General features: G+C 50.5%; 1 protein-coding gene across 2 annotated transcripts in view; it reads right to left on the bottom strand.

The window, feature by feature from the left end:
* Nucleotides 1-18,116: 18,116 nt before the first annotated feature.
* The window catches only part of CX3CL1 (C-X3-C motif chemokine ligand 1), a 12,959-nt gene continuing 8,420 nt past the window's right edge, over nucleotides 18,117-22,655 (bottom strand). Inside the window, exons 3-4 of one of the 2 annotated variants that reach the window (XM_032283975.1) lie at nucleotides 20,988-21,153; nucleotides 18,117-20,909 (exon numbers count right to left, since the gene is read on the bottom strand). In XM_032283975.1, coding sequence (XP_032139866.1) covers nucleotides 20,145-20,909; nucleotides 20,988-21,153 — 931 coding nt within the window. In that variant the 3' untranslated portion in view covers nucleotides 18,117-20,144. Of the gene's footprint in view, nucleotides 21,154-22,655 lie in introns of both variants that reach the window. The other variant, XM_032283974.1, reaches the window with a different exon arrangement.

The raw sequence follows: 22,655 nt of genomic DNA, 5'->3' as shown, positions 1-22,655 counted from the left end.
CCGACCCCAGGCTCTGCCCAGGCTCCTGGAGAAGCCTGGCCCCTAGCATGGGTGGAACCAGGATGCTCTCAGTCACAGAGCAGGGGCCAGGCGGCAGGGCGGCAGCTCTTCATCATCTTCAATTGCATTTGACAGCTGTGGATGCAGGAGGGAGCGGCTAGGCAGAAGGGTCATCCCGGTCATACCAGTGTCACCTGAGGCTCATTTGTTCACTCATCTCCATCGCCAACAGCTGAAGCCGGATTTGTCCTGCCCTGCCCAGGGGGCCAGGGATCTGGGATCAGGGCCAGCCCAGCTGAGACGTGAGGGTCCCAAATGGTATTTCCACTCCTGACCCCAAAATAGGCCCCACTCCCCTGTTACAAAGAGTTGACATGACCATTGATGTGTCTGTTGTTCCTGACAGGGTGTCCTCTTGGTTCCTCAGGTCAGAAACCCAAGGGTCATCTCTGTCCCTGGGCTCCCCCTCACTGCCCACATCCAGTCCATCAGCAAAATGGCTAGCTGGATGTATCCTGAATCCATCTCCTTCTCCTCCTCCATCTCTCTGCTGGACCACAGCCCTGAATTCATGCCCCAGCCTCCTGGCCTTCCTGGTCCAGTCCATCTTCCTCTCAAAATGCCAGTGATCTCCAAAACACAAGCCTGAGCAAGATTCTCCCCTCTCAATTTTACTTCTGAGACAGGGTCTCACTGTGTCGCCCAGGCTGGAGTGCACCCATTCATGGATGGATGAATGGGTGGATAGGTGGATAGATGAATGGGTGGATAGGTGGGTGGATGGATGGATGGATGGATGGATGATGGATGGATGGATGGATGGATGATGAATGGATGGATGGATGGATGGATGGATGGTTGGATGATGGATGGATGGCTCACACCTGTAATCTCAAAATCCTCCAATGCCTCCCCATTACCCTTGCAGGATGAAGCCCAAATTTCTGCTTACTTCTCCAGCCTCAACTTTTTCCTCCAGCTCCACCACCCACCACATCACTTTGTCCCAGCCACATGGACCTTCTTTCAGTTCCTTGAAAATGCTGGACTCTGACTGACTCCCAAGCCTTTGTACAGCCTGTTCCTCCTGTCTTAAACACTCTCTCCTGCTCCCCTGTCTCACTTCCTTTCTCTCCTACCCTCTTCTCAGAGCACAGCTTGAGCCCTCACTTCCTTCCTTCAACTCCTACCTTCCTCTGTGTCCCCAGAGTTCATTGACTTCCCTCTTCATGGCTGTCTTCATACAGTGTTGTGATTGCTAGTTTATTTGTTGGGACTCACACACAAGACTGTACAATCCTTGAAGGATCTCTTTTGTGTTCCAACTTATCCCTTCAGGGCTTAGAACCTTAGTGGGTGCTCAATAAAATATGTTTATTGGGCCAGTGTGGTGGCTCATACCTGCAATCTCAATACTGTGGGAGGCAGAGGCAGAGGCAGATGGATCACTTGAGCCCAGGAGTTCAAAACAAGCCTGGGCAACACGGTGAAACCCTGCCTCTACAAAAATTGCAAAAAAAAAAAAAATAGCCAGGTGTTAGAGTGTGCATCTGTAGTCCCAGCTGCTCTGGAGGCTGAGTGGGGAGGATCACCTACACCAGGAAGGTTGAGGCTGCAGTGAGCTGTGATTGCACCACTGCACTCCAGCTTGGACAACAGAGTGAAACCCCGTCTCAATATATATGTATGTTTACTGAATGTATAACTAGGTGAGTGGTTGTATGGATGGGTGAATGAATGAATGGGTGAATGGATATGGATGAGTAAATGAGTGAATGGATAAATGGTGGATGGATGATGGATGGATGTGTGGATGGGTGATGGATGGATGAGTGGCTGGAAGGTGGATGAAAGAATAGATAGATGGATGGTAGAAAAATGGATGGGTGGATGTGTGGATGGATGATGGATAGATGGATGGATAGATGAATGGATGGTAGATGGATGTGTGGATGAATGGCAAAAGAATAAATAGATGGATGGGTAGATGAATGGAAGGGTATATGGATGGATGGGTAGATGGATGGATGGTAGACGGATGGATGGTAGATGGATGTGTGGATGAATTGTAAAAAAAATAGATAGATGGTTGAGTAGATGGATGGATGGGTAGACGAATGGATGGGTATATGGATGGATGGGTAGATGGATAGATGGTAGACAGATGGATGGTAAATGGATGTGTGGATGAATTGTAAAAGAATAAATAGATAGATGGATGGGTAGATGGATGGATGGGTAGATGGATGGATGGTAGACGGATGGATGGTAGATGGATGTGTGGATGAATTGTAAAAGAATAAATAGATGGATGGGTATATGGATGGATGGGTAGATGAATGGATAGGTATATGGATGGATGGGTAGATGGATGGATGGTAGACGGATGGTAGATGGATGTGTGGATGAATTGTAAAAGAATAAATAGATAGATGGATGGGTATATGGATGGATGGGTAGATGGATGGATGGTAGACATATGTATGGTAGATGGATGTGTGGTTGAATTGTAAAAGAATAAATAGATAGATGGATGGGTAGATGGATGGATGAGTAGATGGATGGATGGTAGATGGATGTGTGGATGGATGGCAAAAGAATAGATGGATGGATGGGTAGATGGATGGATAGGTAGATGAATGGATGGATAGATGGGTGGATGAATGAATGGGTGGGTGGATGGATAGATGGATGGATGGATGGGCGGATGGGTGGATGGATGGATGGACAGATGGAAGGATGGATGAATGGGTTAATGGATGATGGATGGATGGATGAAACTGTCGATGGGGGAACAGATGGACTGATGGATGGGTGGGTGTATGTTGTAGATGTATGGATAGATAGATGGATGTGTGGTGGGATGGATGAATAGAAGGATGGGCGCATGGCTTGATAGATGATGAATGCATATATACATGCATGGATGCATGGATAGATGGATGATCACTTACAGATTTCTGAACCACAACATGGGTCCAGCTGACATTCTATCTCAGGGCCTCCTTCACCCCAGAGCAAATTGTTTTTAAACCAGTGTGTCCCATCAGTTTATGAGACACACTGAATCCTTCTGCCATGGATGAAGCAGAGGAACCTATCCGAGGGCACCCTGACTCCTCCTCTGTCCAGTTTACAACTTACTTGTGGTTATGGCCATTTTCTGCCAAACCTAAATTGCTTCAACTGTGGCTTGGATATCAACCTTTATTCAGCCCGGAGGGGCCTCCTTCACTCAGTTGCACCCCCATCTTCTAGCTCTTCACTGTCTCCCATCCCGTGAGCCCTTTCCCTCTGCTGACAACATGATGCTGTTTCTCCACTTCCATAAAGACCTCTCCTTGACCTCAACACCCTCAAATGCTACCCTCTTATTTCGCCTTTCATTCATGACCAAACTGCTCCGATGTGTGGTCTGTACTTCCCTCTACCATTTCCTCTCTGTCCACTTGTGATTCAATTAATCCTCAGCAATGTGGCTTCCAGCTCTGACGCTCTAGGAAAGGTCCTCTCTCTGAGCCTCTCAATCCCCTCCATCCACTCCCTGAACCTCCCATTGCCTTACATTGGGTAGTGTGGGGTAGTGGTTACCAACAGAGTTTCTGGAATCATTACTTATAGCCCTGGGTCCCAGTCCCTATTCTACTTGTTCCTGGTTGTTTGACCAAGAGCAATTTTATGAACCTCATTTTTCCCATCTGTGAAATGGGTGTGATGATAAACCCTCCCTCATGGTATGACCTGGAGAACTGACTGAGATAAAGTCTGTAAAGTTCCTGGTCTTCAGCTGGCTCAGGGAATCTCCTTATCAACCCTGGGAACCTACCTCCCTTCTTGATGCTCCTCCCACTGGGATCTGGGACCTGGTTCATCCCTGGGCTTTTTGTGAGCTCCTCTTCTCAGAAATGTCCCTGAGCCCTCACTATAGGCTGGGGTGGGGGTTGGGGGTCTCAGCAGTTAAGTCTATTAGTTTACTTTGTCTTCACAGCAGCTTCAGGGGGGTAAGAACTATTATTTTCTACAGATGAGAAAATTAGGAACTAACCAGAGAAGTTGAAACAACGGGTTCACTGTACTCCCAGCACTTCGGAGGCTGAGGCGGGAGGACCGCTTGAGCCCAGGAGTTTGAGACCAGCCTGGGCAACATAGTGACACTCTGTCTTTACAAAAATAAATAAAATGAAAATTAGCCCATCATGGTGGTGCACACCTGAGCCATGACTGTGCCACTGCACTCCAGCCCGGGCAAAAGAGCAAGACTCCATTTCAAAAAAACTAAAAAAAAAAACTAAAAAAAAATCTACTTCATGGGCACAGAGCTAGCTGGTGGCAGGAGCAAGCCTGCGCCTGTCCTAGACTTTGTTTTTTTCCCTCAAGCAACCTTCTCTTCCTCCCTGGCGTCGTCTACCCCAGATCTGTCGCCTCTGGATAAACACTTCTCTGTCCCTAGCCCTGACCAGTAACCAATCAGACACACTCACCAGACGCTGCCCCTTCCTGCCCATCTTTCTGTGGCACCGCTCAGCTGTCTCTGCCTTGCAGCCTGGCCAGCCCTGTGCAGTTCTGTCCACCACACCAGCCTCCCGCCATGGTTCACTTAGCCCCAAGTACAACATGCAAAACTGAGTTCCCTCTCACACCAGTTCCCTTTTTACTGTTCAAGCCGGCATTGTTTCCCACCTCCCCATCTGCCCCCACCAGTCTGAAACTTTGCCCTTGACAGATTCCTCACCTCTATCCCCAACATTGCATCAGGCAGAGACTCTGCTCAGTGCTGTCTTCAGTGGGAGCTTGGCTTCCTCGCTTCCTCCTCATCTCCACTGGCTCAGCCCTCATCCTTCACACCCAGACAGTCTCAACAACTTCTGGGCCTGTTTTCTCCTCTCTGGTCTCTCCTGACACCTCCCTCATCAGCCTGAATGCCCACATCTGATGGGTCTCTCACAAGGGCTGCACTGATCATGTAATGCCCCCTCCTCCAAAACCATCAGTGGCTCCCTGCTTCCTTCCCCATCCAGTCAAAGCTTTTCAGGCCAGTCTTGAAGCTGCACCCTCCGTCTAGCCCCTCCTTCCTGTTCAGCCTCATCTCACTGCTCCCCAGCATTCAGCTTCCTCGAAAGCCAGTGCATCCCCTCACTATGGGACTTGGTTTGCTGCTTCCAAACTCCTGTCCCCTTCTTGCATGGATTATCTTCCCTTGATCCAAAGTCCATCCATCTCTCATCTAAGACATGCCCTGAAAGATCCAGCGAGGGGGTCACCTTGCAGTGGAGGGCTTAGGAGAAAAGACTGTAGGTAAGGTTGAATTCAGCTCCCCCATCAGTGGGTGGTGACACTGTGAGCTCCAAGTCACTTCTCTCTGTCAGTTTCTACAGCTGCACAATGAAAATAATAACAGTAACTGCATTAGAACACTTCGGTTTGCATCAACTGCCTTACTGCATGTATCTGGCAAATAGTACACGTTTCTGACTTTAAATATCATCTATATGCCAACCACTCCCAAGTTTCTCTCGCAAACCCCAGCCTTCTACGTCCAGCTGCCTACTTGCCATGCCAAATAGGCAGCTCCAACCCCCCAAGTCCGAAACTGAATTCCTGATTCCCACCCACCCCTACACCTGCTCTCTCCTCTTTCTCTGCCAGCCCCTTCCTTCCGGTTACTAGGTCCAGAACCCTGGGCGCTATCCCTGACGCCTCTTCCTCTCGCCCCCAACTTCCCATCTGTTGGGTGAGCTCATGTCTCTGCTTTCCAAGTGCACCCAGAAACCAGCATCTCTCCCCAGCTTCCTACAACTGCCTTCTGAGTGCTCTCTCTGTCTCCGTCATTGTCCCTTCAGTGTATTCTCAGCACAGCAGCAGAGGGACCATGAATCTCTTGTGTTCAGAACGTCCCTGTGGCTCTCCACCTCACCCAGAGGACAAGTCCAAGAAGCTCCTCCGGCAGCCATGAGGCCCCATGAGCTCTGTGCCCTGCCCTCTGCCCACCTGTGTCTCCTGCCTCCCTGGTTCACTCTGCTGTAGCCACACTGGCCTCCTTGCTATGCCTCAGTCTAGCCAGGCAGACATGCTCCCTCCTGAGCAGGTTTGCATGGACTATTCTTTCAGCCTGGAATGTTCTGTCCCCAGATACCTGCAGGACTCACTCCTTCACCTCTTTCAAATCTTTATTTAGGCTGGGCATGGTGGCTCACACCTATAATCCCAGCACTTTGGGATGCCAAAACAGGCAGATCACTTGAAGTTCAAAACCAGCGTGGCCTACATGGTGGAACGCTGTCTCTACTAAAAATACAAAAATTAGCCAGCCATGGTGGCAGGTGCCTGTAGTTCCAACTACTTGGGAGGCTGGGGCAGGAGAGTCGCTTGAGCCCAGGAGGCAGAGGCTGCAGTGAGCCAAAAGTGAGCCACTGCACTCCAGCCTGGGCAACAGAGAGAGACTCCGTCTCAAAAAATATATATAAATTTGTTTAAATGACATCTTTCAGTGAAGTCTACCCTATTTCAAATTGCACGCCACCTCCATCTCTTCCTCTACTCTTTTTTCTTCTTTTTTGCTGTAATGCTTGTATCTTCTGACATGCTATGCCGTTCACTTACTTATGTCGCTGTTTGCTGTCGGTCCTGTACCCGCAACCCCCACCCTACTGAGATGTAAGTTGCACGGGACAGAGGTCTCTGTTTCTTTTCTTCAATGGAATGTACCTCAGCACGTGCTAGGCCCTTGATATACAGTTGTTGGATTAAGTGAGTGAAGGGATAAGTCACTGGTGTTGTTCCTGAAGCAGAATGCAGAATCCCTTCTTATTCCTCTCACTCTCACCAATGGACTCGTCTCAATGTCTGTCTGATGCCTGAGCCTCGGGGCTTCCGGAATTCCACTCAAGCCTCGTAAATGAATGCCTTTTATTCATTGCTAGAGTCTGACTCTCTTCCCAAGGAGCATCTGTCCGTATTTCCAAGCTACTTCAAAGTCAGGTCTTTGGTTTCCTGAGGACCTTGGGAAAATCAGAGGTTCACTCCTGAGGCTGAGATGACAGGAATCACAGAACTCAGAAGTCCTCTGCTCCTAGCCTGGCAGCTTGCCTGTAGTGGGGTTGGGGGTATATGGTCCTGCCAAACTGGACCCTCTGGGCACCCCAGGAAGATCTGTTTAGCACCAGGGTCAGCGACAAGCACCCAGCATCTTGGGAAGAAGCCTTGCACCCTTTCCAAGGAGCCTGTTGGATCTGGCCTCTGAAAGGCCTTGGGAATCTCAGCCACTGCAAAAGCCAGCAGGGAACAGAGTCACGTCTTAACAGCATTTGGGGATTTGACACGTGGCACTGTGCCACGTGGGTCCTGGCTCTCCCCAGAGGGGGCAGAGGGTATCGGGAAGGGATGTGGCCACTTGTGAGCAGGCCCCAGACCTGGGAAGCAGGATTCTCTAGAGAGCCCTTTGCAGAGAGCAACTGGCACCTCAGCTCCCCTCTGGGCTGTGGCTGTCCCTCCGCACAGTGGGGCTTTCCCCTCAACCACACTTCACTAGCGATAGGGTCCCCCTTCCTTTCTGCCTTGCCTGGGCTCTGCTCTCTCTGCTTATGGGTGACTGGGCTGTCTCCACTGTCTCAGGTTGGGTTCACTAAGAATGTGCTCCCTGGGGAGGTGGCGAAGGAGTGGGGGAGTGAAGACAGAGAAGGGCAGAAGCTCAGCAAGGGTGTGACCTCAGGTGACGTCCTTGGCGGGCAGCTTCAGCCAGATTCCTTGGAGGGGCCCTGGAGAGTGATTAGAAGTAAAATCAACCAAAAGGAGTGGGGTCTGGGTAGGGCACCAGCGTTGCTAACCACACCCCTGTACCCACCACCAGGTGAGCAGATGTATCACCACGTCACCGAGCCCAGCTTTCCTTCCTAATCACAGCCTCTATGCACTAGAGGAACAGAATTGGCAGCCATTAGTCCCACACATTTCTTCACATCTCACTAACGCATGTGAGTGTCCTTAAGCAATACATAGCACTGTTCATGCACGTTTCTTTCTTTTTTTTTTTTTTTTTTTTCCGAGTCTTGCTCTGTCTAGGCTGGACTGCAGTGGCATGATCTTGGCTCACTGCAACCTCTGCCTCCAGGGTTCAAGCAACTGTCCTACCTCAGCCTCCTGAGTAGCTGGGATTACCGGTGCGCACTGCCACGCCCGTCTAATTTTTGTATTTTTAGTACAGATAGGGTTTCACCAGGTTGGCCAGGCTGATCTCAAACTTCTGAACTCAGGTGACCTGCCCACCTTGGCTTCCCAAAGTGCTGGGATTACAGGCGTGATCCACCATGCCGGGCCAGTTCATGCTCATTTCTAAGCTTTATATCAACACCGTCATCTTGTATCTATACTTCCACATGTTGCGGCATTACACCTGAAGTGTCATTTGTGTTGATATATGCCAAATGTGTATTTCTTTCTTTTCATCACTGTATGCCATTCTATATACCAACTGTGCCACAATTTACACACACAAACACAAGAAGGGTGTCTGGAGTCAGGCTGCCTGCTGGCTTAGTTATTAAGTCTGGGACTTTGGGTAAGTTTCATTTTTTTTTTTTTTTTGAGACTGAGTCTCACTCTTGTCGCCCAGGCTGGAGTGCAATGGTGCTGTCTCGACTCACAGCAACTTCCGCCTCCCAGGTTCAAGTGATCCTCCTTCCTCAGCTTCCCAAGTAGCTGGGATTAAAGGCGCCTACCACCATGCCTGGCTAATTTTTGTATTTTTAGTAAAGATGGGGTTTCACCATCTTGGCCAGGATGGTCTCAAACTCTTGACCTCAGGTGACCTGCCTGCCTTGGCCTCCCAAAATGCTGGGATTATAAGTGTGAGCTACCTTTCCCGGGCGACACTTCTGGTCTTAAAACTTGAAAGTTATTCATTTCATCTGAGTTCCTTCCTCAAGAAATGATCTTTGGTCATCTCAAAAAAAAAAAAAAGTATCAAAGAACTGAAACCCAAGAACACCCTTCCAGATACCAGACCCCTCATTTACCAGGATCGCTTCCTTGCCCCTGTGTAGTTCCTGTTTTCTTACACATGGTTACATTTCTTCTCTGCTATATAAACCCCTGGTTTTAGTCCATCTGGGAGATAGATTTGAGACTGAGCTCCCATCTGCTCGGTTTCAGCACTCGATTAAAGTTTTCTTCCCTGGCAATACTTGTGTCTCAGTGATTGGCTTTCTGTGCGGGGGGCAGCAGGCCCTAGACTGCACCCCTGGTGTTTCGGTAACACTATGAGCATGAGCTCATCTTTGTGCTGTGACAGGGATGACAATGAGAAAATGCATCCAAAGGATCACAGGGATGTCATGGGGACAGTTAACCTCATGAGAAGAAGGCCCATGTTGGGCCAGGTGCAGTGGTTCATGCCTGTAATCCCAACATTTTGGGAGGCCGAGGTGGGAGGATCACCTGAGGTCAGGAGTTCGAGACCAGCCTGGCCAACATGGAGAAACCTTGTCCCTACTAAAAATACAAAAATTATCTGGGTGTGGTGGTGCACATCTGTAGTCCCACCCAGCTACTTGGGAGGCTGAAGCAGAAAAATCGCCTGAACCAGGGAGGTAGAGGTTGCAGTGAGCCAAGATCACACCTTTGCACTCCAGCCTGGGGGACAGAGTGAGACTCCTTCTAAAAAAAAAAAGAAAAAAAAAAGTTGATGTCTTATTGATCAGTGTCTCTGGCAATAAATGAATTAACTCCTTTCCTCAGCCTACCCCCCAGCCACCTCTGCTGTCACCCTGGTGGGTACCTGTGCCTGACACCCTGGAAAGAAGGCTCTGGCCATGTGGATGGGATTCTTACTTCGTCGATCTGATGGTGGTCGTGGTAATGTGTAAGCACCTAGAAACAGGTCACACAGGTCCAGGTGAGAACCAGGGGTGGGGAGAACCAGGAAAACATCCAGATGGCAGAAGCTCTGGCGCTCGGAGAGTCCTGAGACTCCGGAGCTTCTTGATTCCCCTCGCCTCCTCACTTCTCTGGGGAGATTGGGCAACAAGCATGTCCATGACCCAATCCAGGCTTTCTGGGGATTCTGGCCAGGCCTGGGAACAATGTCTTGGCTAGGACGTGCTGGTGATTGTGTAACCACGGGACCATCTCAAACCAATTAACCATCGCTTAACTTGTTATGGATGGCGCAGAGCCAAAACTGCATGTTACGTAGCTCGGCCGGGTGAAATTGGAGAAAACTTCCACCTCTGAATCTGAGCAAGACTGAGTCTCAAAAAAAAAAAAAAATCTGTGGACAAAGGTGCTGAGAGAGGGTGCAGATGGGAACTGGCAGCAGGAGGATGAGGTTGGAGCCAGCTGACCGGTGAAAACCCTCCAGAAAAACCAAGACAGAGGAAGTGTCCTTGCTAGTTCCTAGAGCTGTGCCCAAACACCTGATTCCTATGCCCACAGGCCCAGGTTACCCTGGTTTGTCTTCTGGTCTTAGGAGGCGCTTGCAAAACTGGCAAACCCAGATCACCTGGCAACGCGCTGGGGCTACGTAATGTTACTATTCTTTTCCCTGTTTACTTCCTTGTCTGCTGAAGCGTATCTGTGTTAGGGTTCTCTAGAGGGACAGAACTAATAAGGTAGCGGTATATATAAAGGGGGGGTTATTAAGGAGTATTGACTCACAACGATCACTAAGGTGATATCCCACAATCGGCCATCTGCAAGCTGAGGAACAAGGAAGCCAGCCTGAGTCCCAAAGCTGAAGAACTTGGAGTATGATGTTCAAGGGCAGGAAGTTTCCAGCACGGGAGAAGGATGTAGGCTGGGAGGCTAAGCCAGTCTAGTCTTTCCATGTTCTTCTGCCTGCTTTCATTCTAGCTGTGCTGGCAGCTGATTAGATGGTGCCCACCCAGATTGAGGGTGAGTCTGCCTTTCCCAATCCACTGACTCAAATGTTAATCTCTTTTGGCGACACCCTCTCAGACACACCCAGGATCAGTACTTTGCATCCTTCAGTCCAATCAAGTTGACACTCAACATTAACCATCACAACATCTGAGCCATTGAAACGCTCTCAAGCACCAACGTACTTCAGAGAAACTGTAAAGCCTTTCCTCTTTCCAACTCCACTCAGTGAGAATTCCAAATAAATCCACAAACACCACAGACAGCAGGCCACAGTGAGAGTGACCTCCCCCCATCTGCAAAAAGGATGAATGGAGAGATGAATTGAGAGCCAGCTAAGAGCATGTTTTCCAGCTTTTTGTTGAGACAAGGAATTGCTCTGTTGCCCAGGTTGGAGTGCAGAGGCACAATCCTGGCTCATCGCAGCCTCAACCTCCCAAGCTCAACTGATCCTCCCACCTCAGTAGCTAGAACTACAGGTGCATGCCCCCACACTCGGCTTTTGTTGGTTTTGTTCTGTTTTGTAGAGACGGCTCTCCCTATGCTGCCCAGGCTGCTGTCCAACTCCTGGAATCAAGTGATCCTCCCCGCTCAGCCTCCCAAAGCACTGGGTGTGAGCCGCTGCTCCCAGCTTGTTTTCCAGCTTTTCTGTTTCCTCCTTCTTTTTGAGGGGGATCCCTGTAGCTGGGACAGGATATAGGTGCACACCACCACACCCAGCTAATTTTTGTGTTTGTAGTAGAGATGGGGTCTCCCATGTTACCCAGGCTGGTTTTGAATTCTTGGGATCCAGCAATCCACCCATCTCAGCCTCTCGAAGCGCTGGGATTACATGTGTGAGCTACCGCACCTGGCAGTTCCAAGCTTTTTAATAGCATCATGCATACTACTAACAAGCCATGCCGATTTAGGCCAACCCATCACATTTTTTTTTTCTTCCTGGTTGCTATATCCATCAGGATGGGCTAGGATATGCTGCAGTAACAAATATCCTCAAACTCTCTGTGGCTTAGACCATAAACGTTTATTTCTTCCTCACACTGTGTGACATAGCTTATCTGGGGCTCTTTCCATGGCTGGAGGCTCTGAGTCACCCTCAGTCTGGGACCCAGCCATTTTCTGGAGTGTTGCCAGATGCTATGCTGGAGGCACTGAAAGCTCTGGCGGGTCTTCCACCAGCAATTAAATGCTTGAAGCTTGCGTGACACACACCACTTACTCCCAACTCACTGGCCAGAACTGGTCATTTGACCTCCACCAAAACCCCAAAGGGCTCAGGAAGAGCAGCCCCGTCGAGTGCTCAGGAGGCAGCAAGCCAGAAATATGTAGGAAACTGAGTACTCCAGTCGCCAAGGTCTTGAAAGCAAAGACTTTCCTTTCTGTTCCAAGTCAGCTTGCTAGTTGATAATTAATTAGTTGAGATTTGTCCATTTTGACCTTGCCAAGTATCTCAGCCTATTTTCTGTTGCTTAACTGAATACCACAGACTGGGCAATGTATGGAGAAAGGAAATTTGTTTCTTTCAGTTCTGGAGGCTAGGGGGCACAAGGTTGAGGGGCTGCATCTGTGAGAACTATCTTGCAGAGAGTCCCAAGGTGGGGCTGGGTATCACATGGTGAGGCTCCTCACAAGAGACAGCCAAACTGGTTTTTGTAAGAGACACACTCTTGTGATAACTAACCCACTCCCTCTATAACCCATTAATCCATGAATGGATTAATTCATTCATGAGGGCAGAGTCCTCATGACCCAATCACACTCAGAAGATCCCACCTCTGAACACTGCTGCCATTGGAGAATAAGTTTCCAACACACAAACTTTCAAGAGTCATATTTAAACCATAGCACCAAGTTCAAAAGTAATTTAGAAGAGTTACATCAACTTGAACATCATCTATGGGCTTAGGGAAATATTATGCAAATTACGGATGATTATTTATTTATTTATTTATTTTTAGAAATGGGGTCTCGCTCTGCCACCCAGGCTGAAGTGCAGTGGTGCAATCACAGCTCACTGTAACCTCCAACTCCTGGCTCAAGCAATCCTCCTGCCTCAGCACCCTGAATAGTTGGGAATACAGATGTGTGCTACCATGCCTTGCTTATTTTTTATTTTTTGTATATATAAGGTCTTGCTATGCTGCCAAGGCCAATCCTAAACTTCCAGCCTGAAGCAATCCTCCTGCCTGGGCCTCCCAAAGTGCTAGGATTACAGGTGTGAGCCACTGTACTCAGCCACAAATTATTCTAATCTGCTTAATGATGCCATTATATTTCTTCACCCTACTTTACTGAAAACCAAGAAGACGGCATTTCTTTATAGATATCATATAATTCTATAGTCTTGTTTGGGTACCCAATAACAAAATCAAATAGAAATAGGTTACTTCAAACCCTTTGGAAATATCTATTGCACGATCATAGGTTCAGTTTACTAAGAGCTCACTATGAGAATGTCATTTTTCTACATCTTTAAGGATTATTTCATGATATATTCACCCCTGAGATGAATTGTTATTATTCCCATTTTACAACAGGGAAAACCAAGACCCGGAGACATTAAGTAACCTGCCCAAAGTCACACAGTCTGAGAGTCCCATGTTACGCTTTGCTCCTGCATTGCTAGAAACCACTCATTGCAAATAATCCTATTCTGTCCTCTGGGGACAACGGGATCCCCTGAAGTTAAGAGAGGGGCATCTCCTCCAAACATGTGCTGCTCTGGAATTCTCCTGGGTTCAGAGGCACAATCCCCACCCCAACTTGGCACAATTCAATCCTGCATGGGTTCCAGCCGCTGAACTTTGCTGCCGGCCAGTTCAGGAAAGCCAGCTTGGCACTGGATCTTAAGTCTTTGCAGCTTAATCATTATCCAGGAAAGCACATGACTGACCAGAAGTGAACAGGGCATGGGTGGTCTCCTGAGCACTTACGTACATCTGGGAGGAGCTGGGCATGCAGACACATACACAGATACACACATGCAGAGCACATACACACACACACACAGAATGCACATATACACATATACACACGTATGCAAAATACACAGATAAATAAACTATACACACTCATACAAACACATGCACACACTACACACACACAATGCACACACATGCACAGAACACAATACACACATATACACATACACATAACACATGCACACATGCACTGCACACATACTCACATATACACTACATATACACAGTGCACACACATGCACAGTACACACACATAACACATGCATACATACACTACACACATACATACATATACACTACACAATGCACACACATGTGCAGTACACACATACACATGCATACACACATACACATGCATACACACATAATGCATGCATACATACACTACATGCATACACACATATATACACTACACATACACACAATGCACACACATGCACAGTACACACATACACATGAATACACAACACATGCATACATACACTACACCATACACACATATACACTACACATATAATGCATACACATGTACAGTACACACACATACACATATACACACATACATACACTACACACTACACATACAATACACACACATGCACAGTACACACATACACATGCATACACACATACACATAAACACACACATACACACATGACACACATATACATACTACACATACGTACAATGCACATATGCACAGCACACACATACACATATTACACACATACAAATATTACACACGCATACATACACCACACACACTACACCCATACACAAAATGCACATACACACTACATGAATACATACACACAATACACACACATACACCATGCCTTCCTGGAGCCTGTTATTCAGCCTCAAGCTGGAAATTCCCAGCCATTCATTTCTGTGTTTTTCTGTCTGGCCTCACCCTTTTGGGGAATGTACAGAGGACACTAGGGAGGGAGAGGGGACTCAATGGCAAAGATCAGAGGGTGAGAAGTTCAGGGAAGCTAACTCCCGAGAGGGCCTGAGAACGTTGCGGGGTGGGGGCCTGTGATCCGGTATAGTGGGCTCCAAAACTTTGGCCAGGCATCAAATCCCCTAATTTGGAGGCAGTGCAGGGTGGACTGAGGAAGAGGAGAGGGAAGGAGGCTGGGGTGGGGGTGGGAGGGTGGTGCAGCTGGAAGGGGCGACTCCCACACCTGGAGCCTGAGCTCAGCAGGTCAGAAGTGGGGCTCAGGAGCCTGTACTTTTGAGACTGTATCTCACACTTTTCTCTGTAATGCTAAGGCTGAGTTCTGGGGAAAGACCTTGAGTTCTATCCCTGCTCTGCTGCTTACAAGCTGTGTCACCCTGAGCAAGTCACATGTCCCCACAGCCTTTCTCTCTCTCCCTCTCTCTCTCTTTCTCTCTCTCTTCTGTTTCTTTTCTTTTCCATTTGCTTTTTTTTGAGGCAGGGTCTTGCTCTCTTGTCCAGGCTGGAATGCACAGGCATGATCATGGCTCACTGCAGCCTCAACCTCCCTGGGCTCAGGTGATCCTCCCACCTCAGCCTCCCAAGTAACAGGGACTACAGGTGCACGACACCACACCCGGCTAATTTTGTATTTTTATAGAGATGGGGTTTCACCATGTTGCCCAAGCTGGTCTCTAATTCCTGGGTGCAAGTGATCTGCCTGTCTCAGTCTCCCAAAGTGCTGGGATTACAGGCGTGAGCCACCACGCCCAATGTGAGGCCCTTGCTTTCATTGTCAGTAAGATGGGAATCCCTGTACATAATTTCACACATGGCCTGGTACATGGTAAACATTACATGAACAATGTCTACTGTTATTATATAGCTAATGTTATATCAAAATGGCCCCCTCCAAACTCTGCATTAATTGTGAGAAGGCTTCAACTAACATTTAGCTCTGAAACTGAAAGAGGAAATAAAACTACACAAACACTCCGGGGTCCCTGGGGAACCACTCTGGACTGAGCCGGAATGCAAGCCTCTCCCACTCCCACTTCTCATCCTCAGCCTGCTGAGAAGGTTGCAATCGTACCTAAGAATGTGATGAAAAGATAAGAGACACATTTTTTCATTTTAAAGCTTCTGCTGGTGTCTTGTGTTGCTGGTGGGTGGTATGCAGGGAGAGTTTGGGAGCCGGAACCAGGCCTGCGGTAGGTGGAGCTCCTTCCTGGGGGTGGGAAGGGGCGAAAACTACACACGCCTGAGTTTGGGGCAGAGCAGGGGAAGCTCACTGCAGAGAGGACAGCCAGTAGGCACTGGCTCTCAATTGCACAGAGGCAGATTGATTTCTGCAGGCCCGAATCTCTGTGAGGTTTAGCAGGTAGTGAAGCGAGGGCCAGCAGGGTAGGAGAGAAAGCATGTGCCCATCATGGTGTGGCTTTCCTTGACCTACTTTTTTTTTGAGACGGAGTCTCACTGTCGCCTGGGCTGGAGTGCAGTGGCACGATCTTGGCTCGCTGCAGCTTCTGCCTCACAGGTTCAAGTCATTCTCCTGCCTCAGTCTCCCAAGGAGGTGGGATTACGGGGGTCTGCCACGACATGTGGCTGATTTTTGTATTTTTAATAGAGATGTGGTTTCACCATGTTGGTCAGACTGGCCTCGAACGCTGACTTCAAGTGCTCCGACCACCTCAGCCTCCCAAAGCGCTGGGATTATAGGCGTGAGCCACCACACCCAGCCCTTGACCTACTTTTGATGGAAACTTGGGCTCAGATAAAAATATCCTCACTATAAGAAAAACAAGAAATGGTAACTGATGTGGACATAAGGTCTAGGGGATCCAGGAGGTGGAGAGGATGGTAGGAAACGGGAGGGCTGACCCAAGCCTGCTCTATCTCAAATGGCAGCTGCTGCCTGGACCAGCCCACTGTCACCCTGGAGGTGCATGGGCCAGTGGTGAATCTGAATCTTCTGAATCACCTGACGGAGCATAGGAAAGTGAGTTTATGTGTGCAATTTCCTGATTTTTCAATGTTGCCTCTAATTTTTAAAAAATTAGCATCTTAACCTGTCATAGTGGCTCACACTTGTAATCCTAGCACTTTGGGAGTCTGAGGCAGGCAGATTACAAGGTGGTCAGGAGTTCGAGACCAGCCTGTCCAATGTGGTGAAACCCCATTTCTACTAAAAAATACAAAAATTAGCCAGGCATGGTGGCGCACGCCTATAATCCCAGCTACTCTGGAGGCTGAGGCAGGAGAATCGCTTGAACCCGGGAGATGGAGGTTGCAGTGAGACGACATGGTGCCACTACACTCCAACCTGGGTGACAGAGTGACTAAACACTCCATCTTAAAAAAAAATAGCATCTTAGATTCACGTAGATATTGAGTCTAAGACATACCATTGGTCATGTAGACATACCAATCTATTGATGGTAAGATGTTCTGATATTTAATAAACTACTAATAAAAAAAAAAGCCTGCCAATTTAGCAACAACAAGCTATGGATTACAAAATGAATCTCAATTGCAAACATGTCACAGTGTGAAAAGGTTGCACCTTAACATCCATGAAATGTTGGATATTAATAGGCTGGACTTGGTCTGTGGCAGCCTTCTGCAGTCTCCAACCTGCACAACTGTACACAGCAGCTCTTATGAAGCCCCCCAGGACTCTGAAGGGCTTAGGGGCCACCAGGAGGCTCACACTTGGGTCACATCTGTGAACTCCCAAGTCCCTTAAGAAGTAATCCGTCTTTGGTCTTCATCTGAACCAGGAAGGCTGCAAAGAGGAAAGTATGGGCCAGTTTCCTTCCTCCAGTGGGGCCTAGTTCACTGACGGTGGTGGTCCCAGGGCCCCGGGCACGGTGGTTCAGCAGGCGTGGGGTAGGGCTTCAGAGGGATTCTGATCCTGTCAGATAAGAGAGGCCTCACACTCACATGTACACAGGCCCAGAGAGGTGAGGGCCCTGGCCCAACATCAGACAGCTGAGTGGAACAGAGCCGAGCCAAGGGCCTGGCCCTCCTCACTCCAATCCTGGTGCTTCTCCTCTTGATGACTGTAAAAATCTCTGCCTGGAGAATCGCTGGAACCCAGGAGGCAGAGGTTGCAGTGAGCCGAGATGGCGCCATTGGACTCCAGCCTGGGTGACAGTGCGAGACTCCATCTCAAAAAAGAAAAAAAAATCTCTGTCCTTCTTCCCCACGTGAACTGGAGGCAGGGGTCTCCAGGGCTGAAAGTGGTCTTGGCCCTCCCCAGCTCCTTACCCCCTGAGGCCCTGGTTGCTGGACTTGTCCCCAGAGAAATAATCTGCATTGATTCACAAGACTTTTAAATTTTATTAGTAAAATACAAAACGGCACAGACATTGGTGATGAGGGTTGGAAAAGTCAAAGGATCAATCCATCCTTTCCAAAGTCTTCCTACATCATCCTCATCCATGTTCCGCTTGGAGAAACTAACAATGTCCATGGAAGGGGGACCAGCTGTCCCCAGCAGCTTCCTCACAAAGGAGGCGGGGCCCCATCAGCAGGTGCCCCACCCCTGGAAGGCTCTCCCAGCCTGGAAGAGCTAGAACAAAGTGCATCGGATCCACTGTCACCCTCTCTGAGCTGCCAGAGTGAGCCCACTTGAGCCATTCCCTGAGCTTCCTGAATATATTGCGCCATGCCCAGCAAGGGAGTGCAGAGGCCGGTGGGCAGGGCCGCACAGCTGCCTGCTCTCTGTGGACCAGAGCTGCGTTTCCTTCCTCCAACCACCCATCTTCTGTGAAGGAGTGTTCCTGGCACCTGGGTAGAATCCAGCCCACGAGAGGCCCCTTAGGTAGAGGGCAAGGGTCACATTTGGGGACAATCCAAGGGAGAGGTGAGCTGCCACGAGGGACCCTGAGGGGCCAGGCTGGCAGGTGCGACCCCATCCAGGCATGCTTGAGCCTTCAGTAGCCCAAAAAGGGAAGCCCTGACTTTATGCCTACAACTTCCCCTTTCCCGTGTCCCACCGTCCTTCCCGGGTAGAGTCCCTTTCAGAAACAGAGGACTTGTGGAAACATCATGGAAATCCCTGGTCCTGTCTGCGGTGGGGACAAAGATGAAGGAGAAGGTCTTGGAGGGCAGAGAACAGTGTTTTCAAGGAGTGAGAGAGGTGGGAGGGGAACCCAGGCTTCAGGAAGGAATCTGACATGTGTGGGGTGGGACCACAAGGGTCTCAAGGCCTGGCTGCCTGTGGGAGTCCCTGAAGGAGCGTCAGGAGTGTGGCTGTTCCCGGAGCCTTTCCTGGGCTTCTTAGATACGTGCCTGGAGCCCTCCCTTCTCCCTCTTAGGGGGTGAGGGGAGGCAGAGCTCGGTCTGTCTCAGTAGCTGAACCTGGGCGGGGCCTTCAGGGATGGTCTCTGCTCTGCCCACCTCCATCTGGGGACCCACAGAGCAGGATCTGTGCTATCAACTCACTCCCTTAAAGGCCCTCCGGGTCTCAGGGTCCAAAGACAAATTAGTCCATCGGGAGGAACTCAAGTGCTCTGCTGATAAGGACTGGGAGGCTGCATCCGGGATTGGAGAGAAGGGCTTCAGGTCAATGAGCGATGTCAGGGGGACGGGTATTCCTTGCCCCCCTCTTTCCTTTCACAGGTGGGAGTAACTCTGTGGGCTGACAGTGGAACTAGGATCAGAACCCAGCCTTCAGACTCAGCACAGGGTAAGCCAAGGAGGAAAGCCACCAGTTGTCAAAGCCACCAGATGGCCTCATCTCCCCTTCCCACAATGCCTTACCGAAGGCAGAGCCTCACTGGGAGCAGTGTCAGGAAACACCACACTAGCCTCATGCAAGAAAAGACACGTCACCAGTGGGGGTGTGGGCTCTGTACAGAGGGACGGGGCTGGGGGAGATAGCACCGCAGGTGGCCGGGGTGACTGGCAACCGCAGCAGGACCAGGAGACACGATGAGGCCTGGGGGAGTGGGCAGAGGGGCCTGGCCTGAGGCTCATGTGTGAGCTGGGAGGCCTGCGGTACTCACAGGGCTGCGTGGGTCAGCGGGGCTGGGCATTTAATAAATAATTGTTCATTGGGGCTGGGATGGCGTCAAAGGGAACCTCTAACCAGCCAGCAGCAGAGGAGAGTTTTGGGGCTGGGGTGAGTTGGGAGGCCACCCTGTCTGTCCCTGGTAGGTGGAGAGTGGTCAAGGCTGGCCTCCTGGGGTGTGCCTGGGAGCTTGGAGCCTGTGCACCTGGAGGGTCCCACCTCCCTGCTCCAATCATCCCAGCTCAGGCCAGGCCCTTAGGTGGGGGTGGGTATGAGGATGAGGGACCCCAGGCAGCTGTCTGAATCAAACAACTAGACCCAGGCCGGGGGAGTTCACACAGGCACCAGGACATATGAGTTACTGCCACAGCTCCGGGGGACGTAGCGAAGGCCTTCCACCATCTCTCCCGCCATCTTCCGAGGGCAGCCCTGGAGGTTCTGGTAGGTGAACATGGCCACCCCCAGGCAGAAGAGGAGGCCAAGGAAGGCCAGCAGCCCCACCGCCTGCCTCCTGGTGGCTTCCTGGGTGTCAGGGGTAGGAGTGATAAGGACGCTCAGCCTCTGGGAATCCATGGTGGGATGGATGGTTTCCTCAGACTTAGGGGTCCTGCTGCCTGAAGTCACTGGCTCCCTGCTGGGCGTCCCTTCCGAGAAGACAGGGACCACAGAGATGTGGGCCATGCTGTCAGGCCTCCAGTCCTGGAGGGCATCCGTGTGCTTTAGCACAGAACCCATCTCCGGCTCCAGAGAGGGCTCTGGCCTGGGGCTCTGTCCCTGACTCCACACTGGCTGGCCTTCAGACCCAGTGTTCTCCTCTGGGGCTGGGGAGGAAGTAGTGGGGGCTTGGGTGGAGGGGGCCTGGGTGGAGGGGGCCTGGGTGGAGGGGGCCTGGGTGGACGGGTCATCAGAGGTGGGCCCAGGTTGGTGGGGAGCAGAACTCTGCCATGAGGCAGCAGTAGAGACAGGAGTCAGGCGGAAAAGCTCCGTGCCCGCAGGCCCTCCATCCTGAGCCTTTGGTGTCGGGGGAAACCTGGTCCCTGAGGAACCAGCCGCTCCCGTCGGCAGCTCTGGGGAGGTCCCCAGGGCACTCTGTTCCTCCTGGGAAGAAGGGGTCGGCTCCAGGCTACTGCTTTCGCCGGTGGCTTCTGGCTCTGGGACCACAGACTCGTCCATTACCCTGGCGGCAGGGGTGGTCCAGGGCGTCGTCTCGCCGATCAGCTTCTCGAAGGTGCTGTGGTTTGGAGTCCGAGCAGCAGCTTGGCGGTCTAGATGCTGCTTGGCTTCCTGGACCCATTTCTCCTTTGGGTCGGCACAGAACAGCTTGTTCTTTCTCGTCTCCAAGCTACAAGGGAGGAAGACAGGAATCCAGTGATGCCCAGATACCAGAAACCGGGCCAGCATGGTGTGGGGGCACAGCACCAATGCTCTGCGGACGAACAGACCCAGCTGGAAACCCCGCTCTCCCACTTAGCGGCTGTGAGGCAACTGACCACCTGGGGCAGCCCACCCTCCTGAGCTCCCCAGTTGTCACCTAAGAAATGGAGATAGGAAAGCCTCCCCTCTGTAGGGTGACCAGCTATCCCAGAAAAATTGGGATGGAGGGGGTGCTCAGGATGAGGGACTTTCCATTTTAAAACTTGGAAAGTCCCAGGCAAACAGGGACGAGTTGATTACCCTACTTCTGTGTTACTGTAAAAAAAGGTAAATTATGTGACGCACCTGGCTCAGAGTAGATCGGTAACAGCTGAAAACAATAACAAGGTGGCCGGTTTTGTTACCATGGAGGCAGGGGGCTCTGGGCTTTGGGTCTCCTGCTGGGGAAGGGACTTCGCAGGTGTTAGCTGATGTCAGGTGTGTGCAGGTGAGCTCTATATGGGGCCTCCTTGCTCTGGAACAGGCCTTATGAGACTCGTGAGTGCTGTTGCTCCTCTCCTTCGGTTTCATGGCTACAGGCTGTGCTCCGGACCCTCCTCCCCTCCTGATGTGTGTTCATGGACAGTAGGGGTAGAGCCAAATATATGGCAGCCTCATTGGGAGCCCGAGTGCCCTCCAAATCTTGAATTCCTGAAGCCGTGTGTGACTGGGTCACCACCAAGCCCACAGCTCAGAGCTGACAGAGGCCCTGGCTACGCGCCATGGCTGTGCTTGGCATTTTGCCCACGTTTAAACCTCACGCCCATCCCACAAGGCGGCTACCAGGCTCATTCCTATTTTACAGATGAGGAAACAGGCTCGGAGAGGTGTATTAAAAGCACCTGGCTCCAGGAAGCCAGACAAGTCCAGGAAGCAGGCCTGCAGGCCCCCTGGGCACAGTGACCTCTCCCCCACTTCCTTCTTCCCCTTCATCTAGAAAACAAAATATATTTGGGGGTGTCTTGGGGAAGTAATCCTTGACTGGGCAGCAAAGAGGTCAGGCAGGAGCACGCTCAGCACCCTACCCACCTTAGAAACTGCATAATTGAGGAGAGGAAGTGCCAGACTTCCTTTAGCTGAGCCTAGAAAGCAAAAAGCCATTGGCATTTCCTGGTGCCAGGTCCTTAGGTCTGGCTGAGGCTGCTTCAGGGCCCAAAAGTCAGTCCTGGGGAAAGGCCTCAGGGTAGTCTGGTTGGGCAGATACCAAGAGAACCCCCAGGAGGAGCAAGTGACCAAGATGGCCAGGGTCGTCAACAGCTAGGGAGAGAATGGCTCCCTCCCTCCCCAGAGTCTCACAGTCTCACAGTGGCCCCAGTTCCTCTTCTGCCAAATGGAGGTGGTCATCTCTGTAGCTCCTACTGTCAGCACCCTGCCAAGCACTTAATTTTTTTTTTTCTTTTTTTCCTTTTGGAGATGGAGTCTTGCTCTGTT

Source organism: Sapajus apella, unplaced genomic scaffold (assembly GCF_009761245.1).
Source record: "Sapajus apella isolate SASKATOON/1434 unplaced genomic scaffold, GSC_monkey_1.0 scaffold15, whole genome shotgun sequence".
Classification (NCBI taxonomy): Eukaryota; Metazoa; Chordata; class Mammalia; order Primates; family Cebidae; genus Sapajus; species Sapajus apella.
This window is presented reverse-complemented; position numbering and strand designations above follow the sequence as displayed.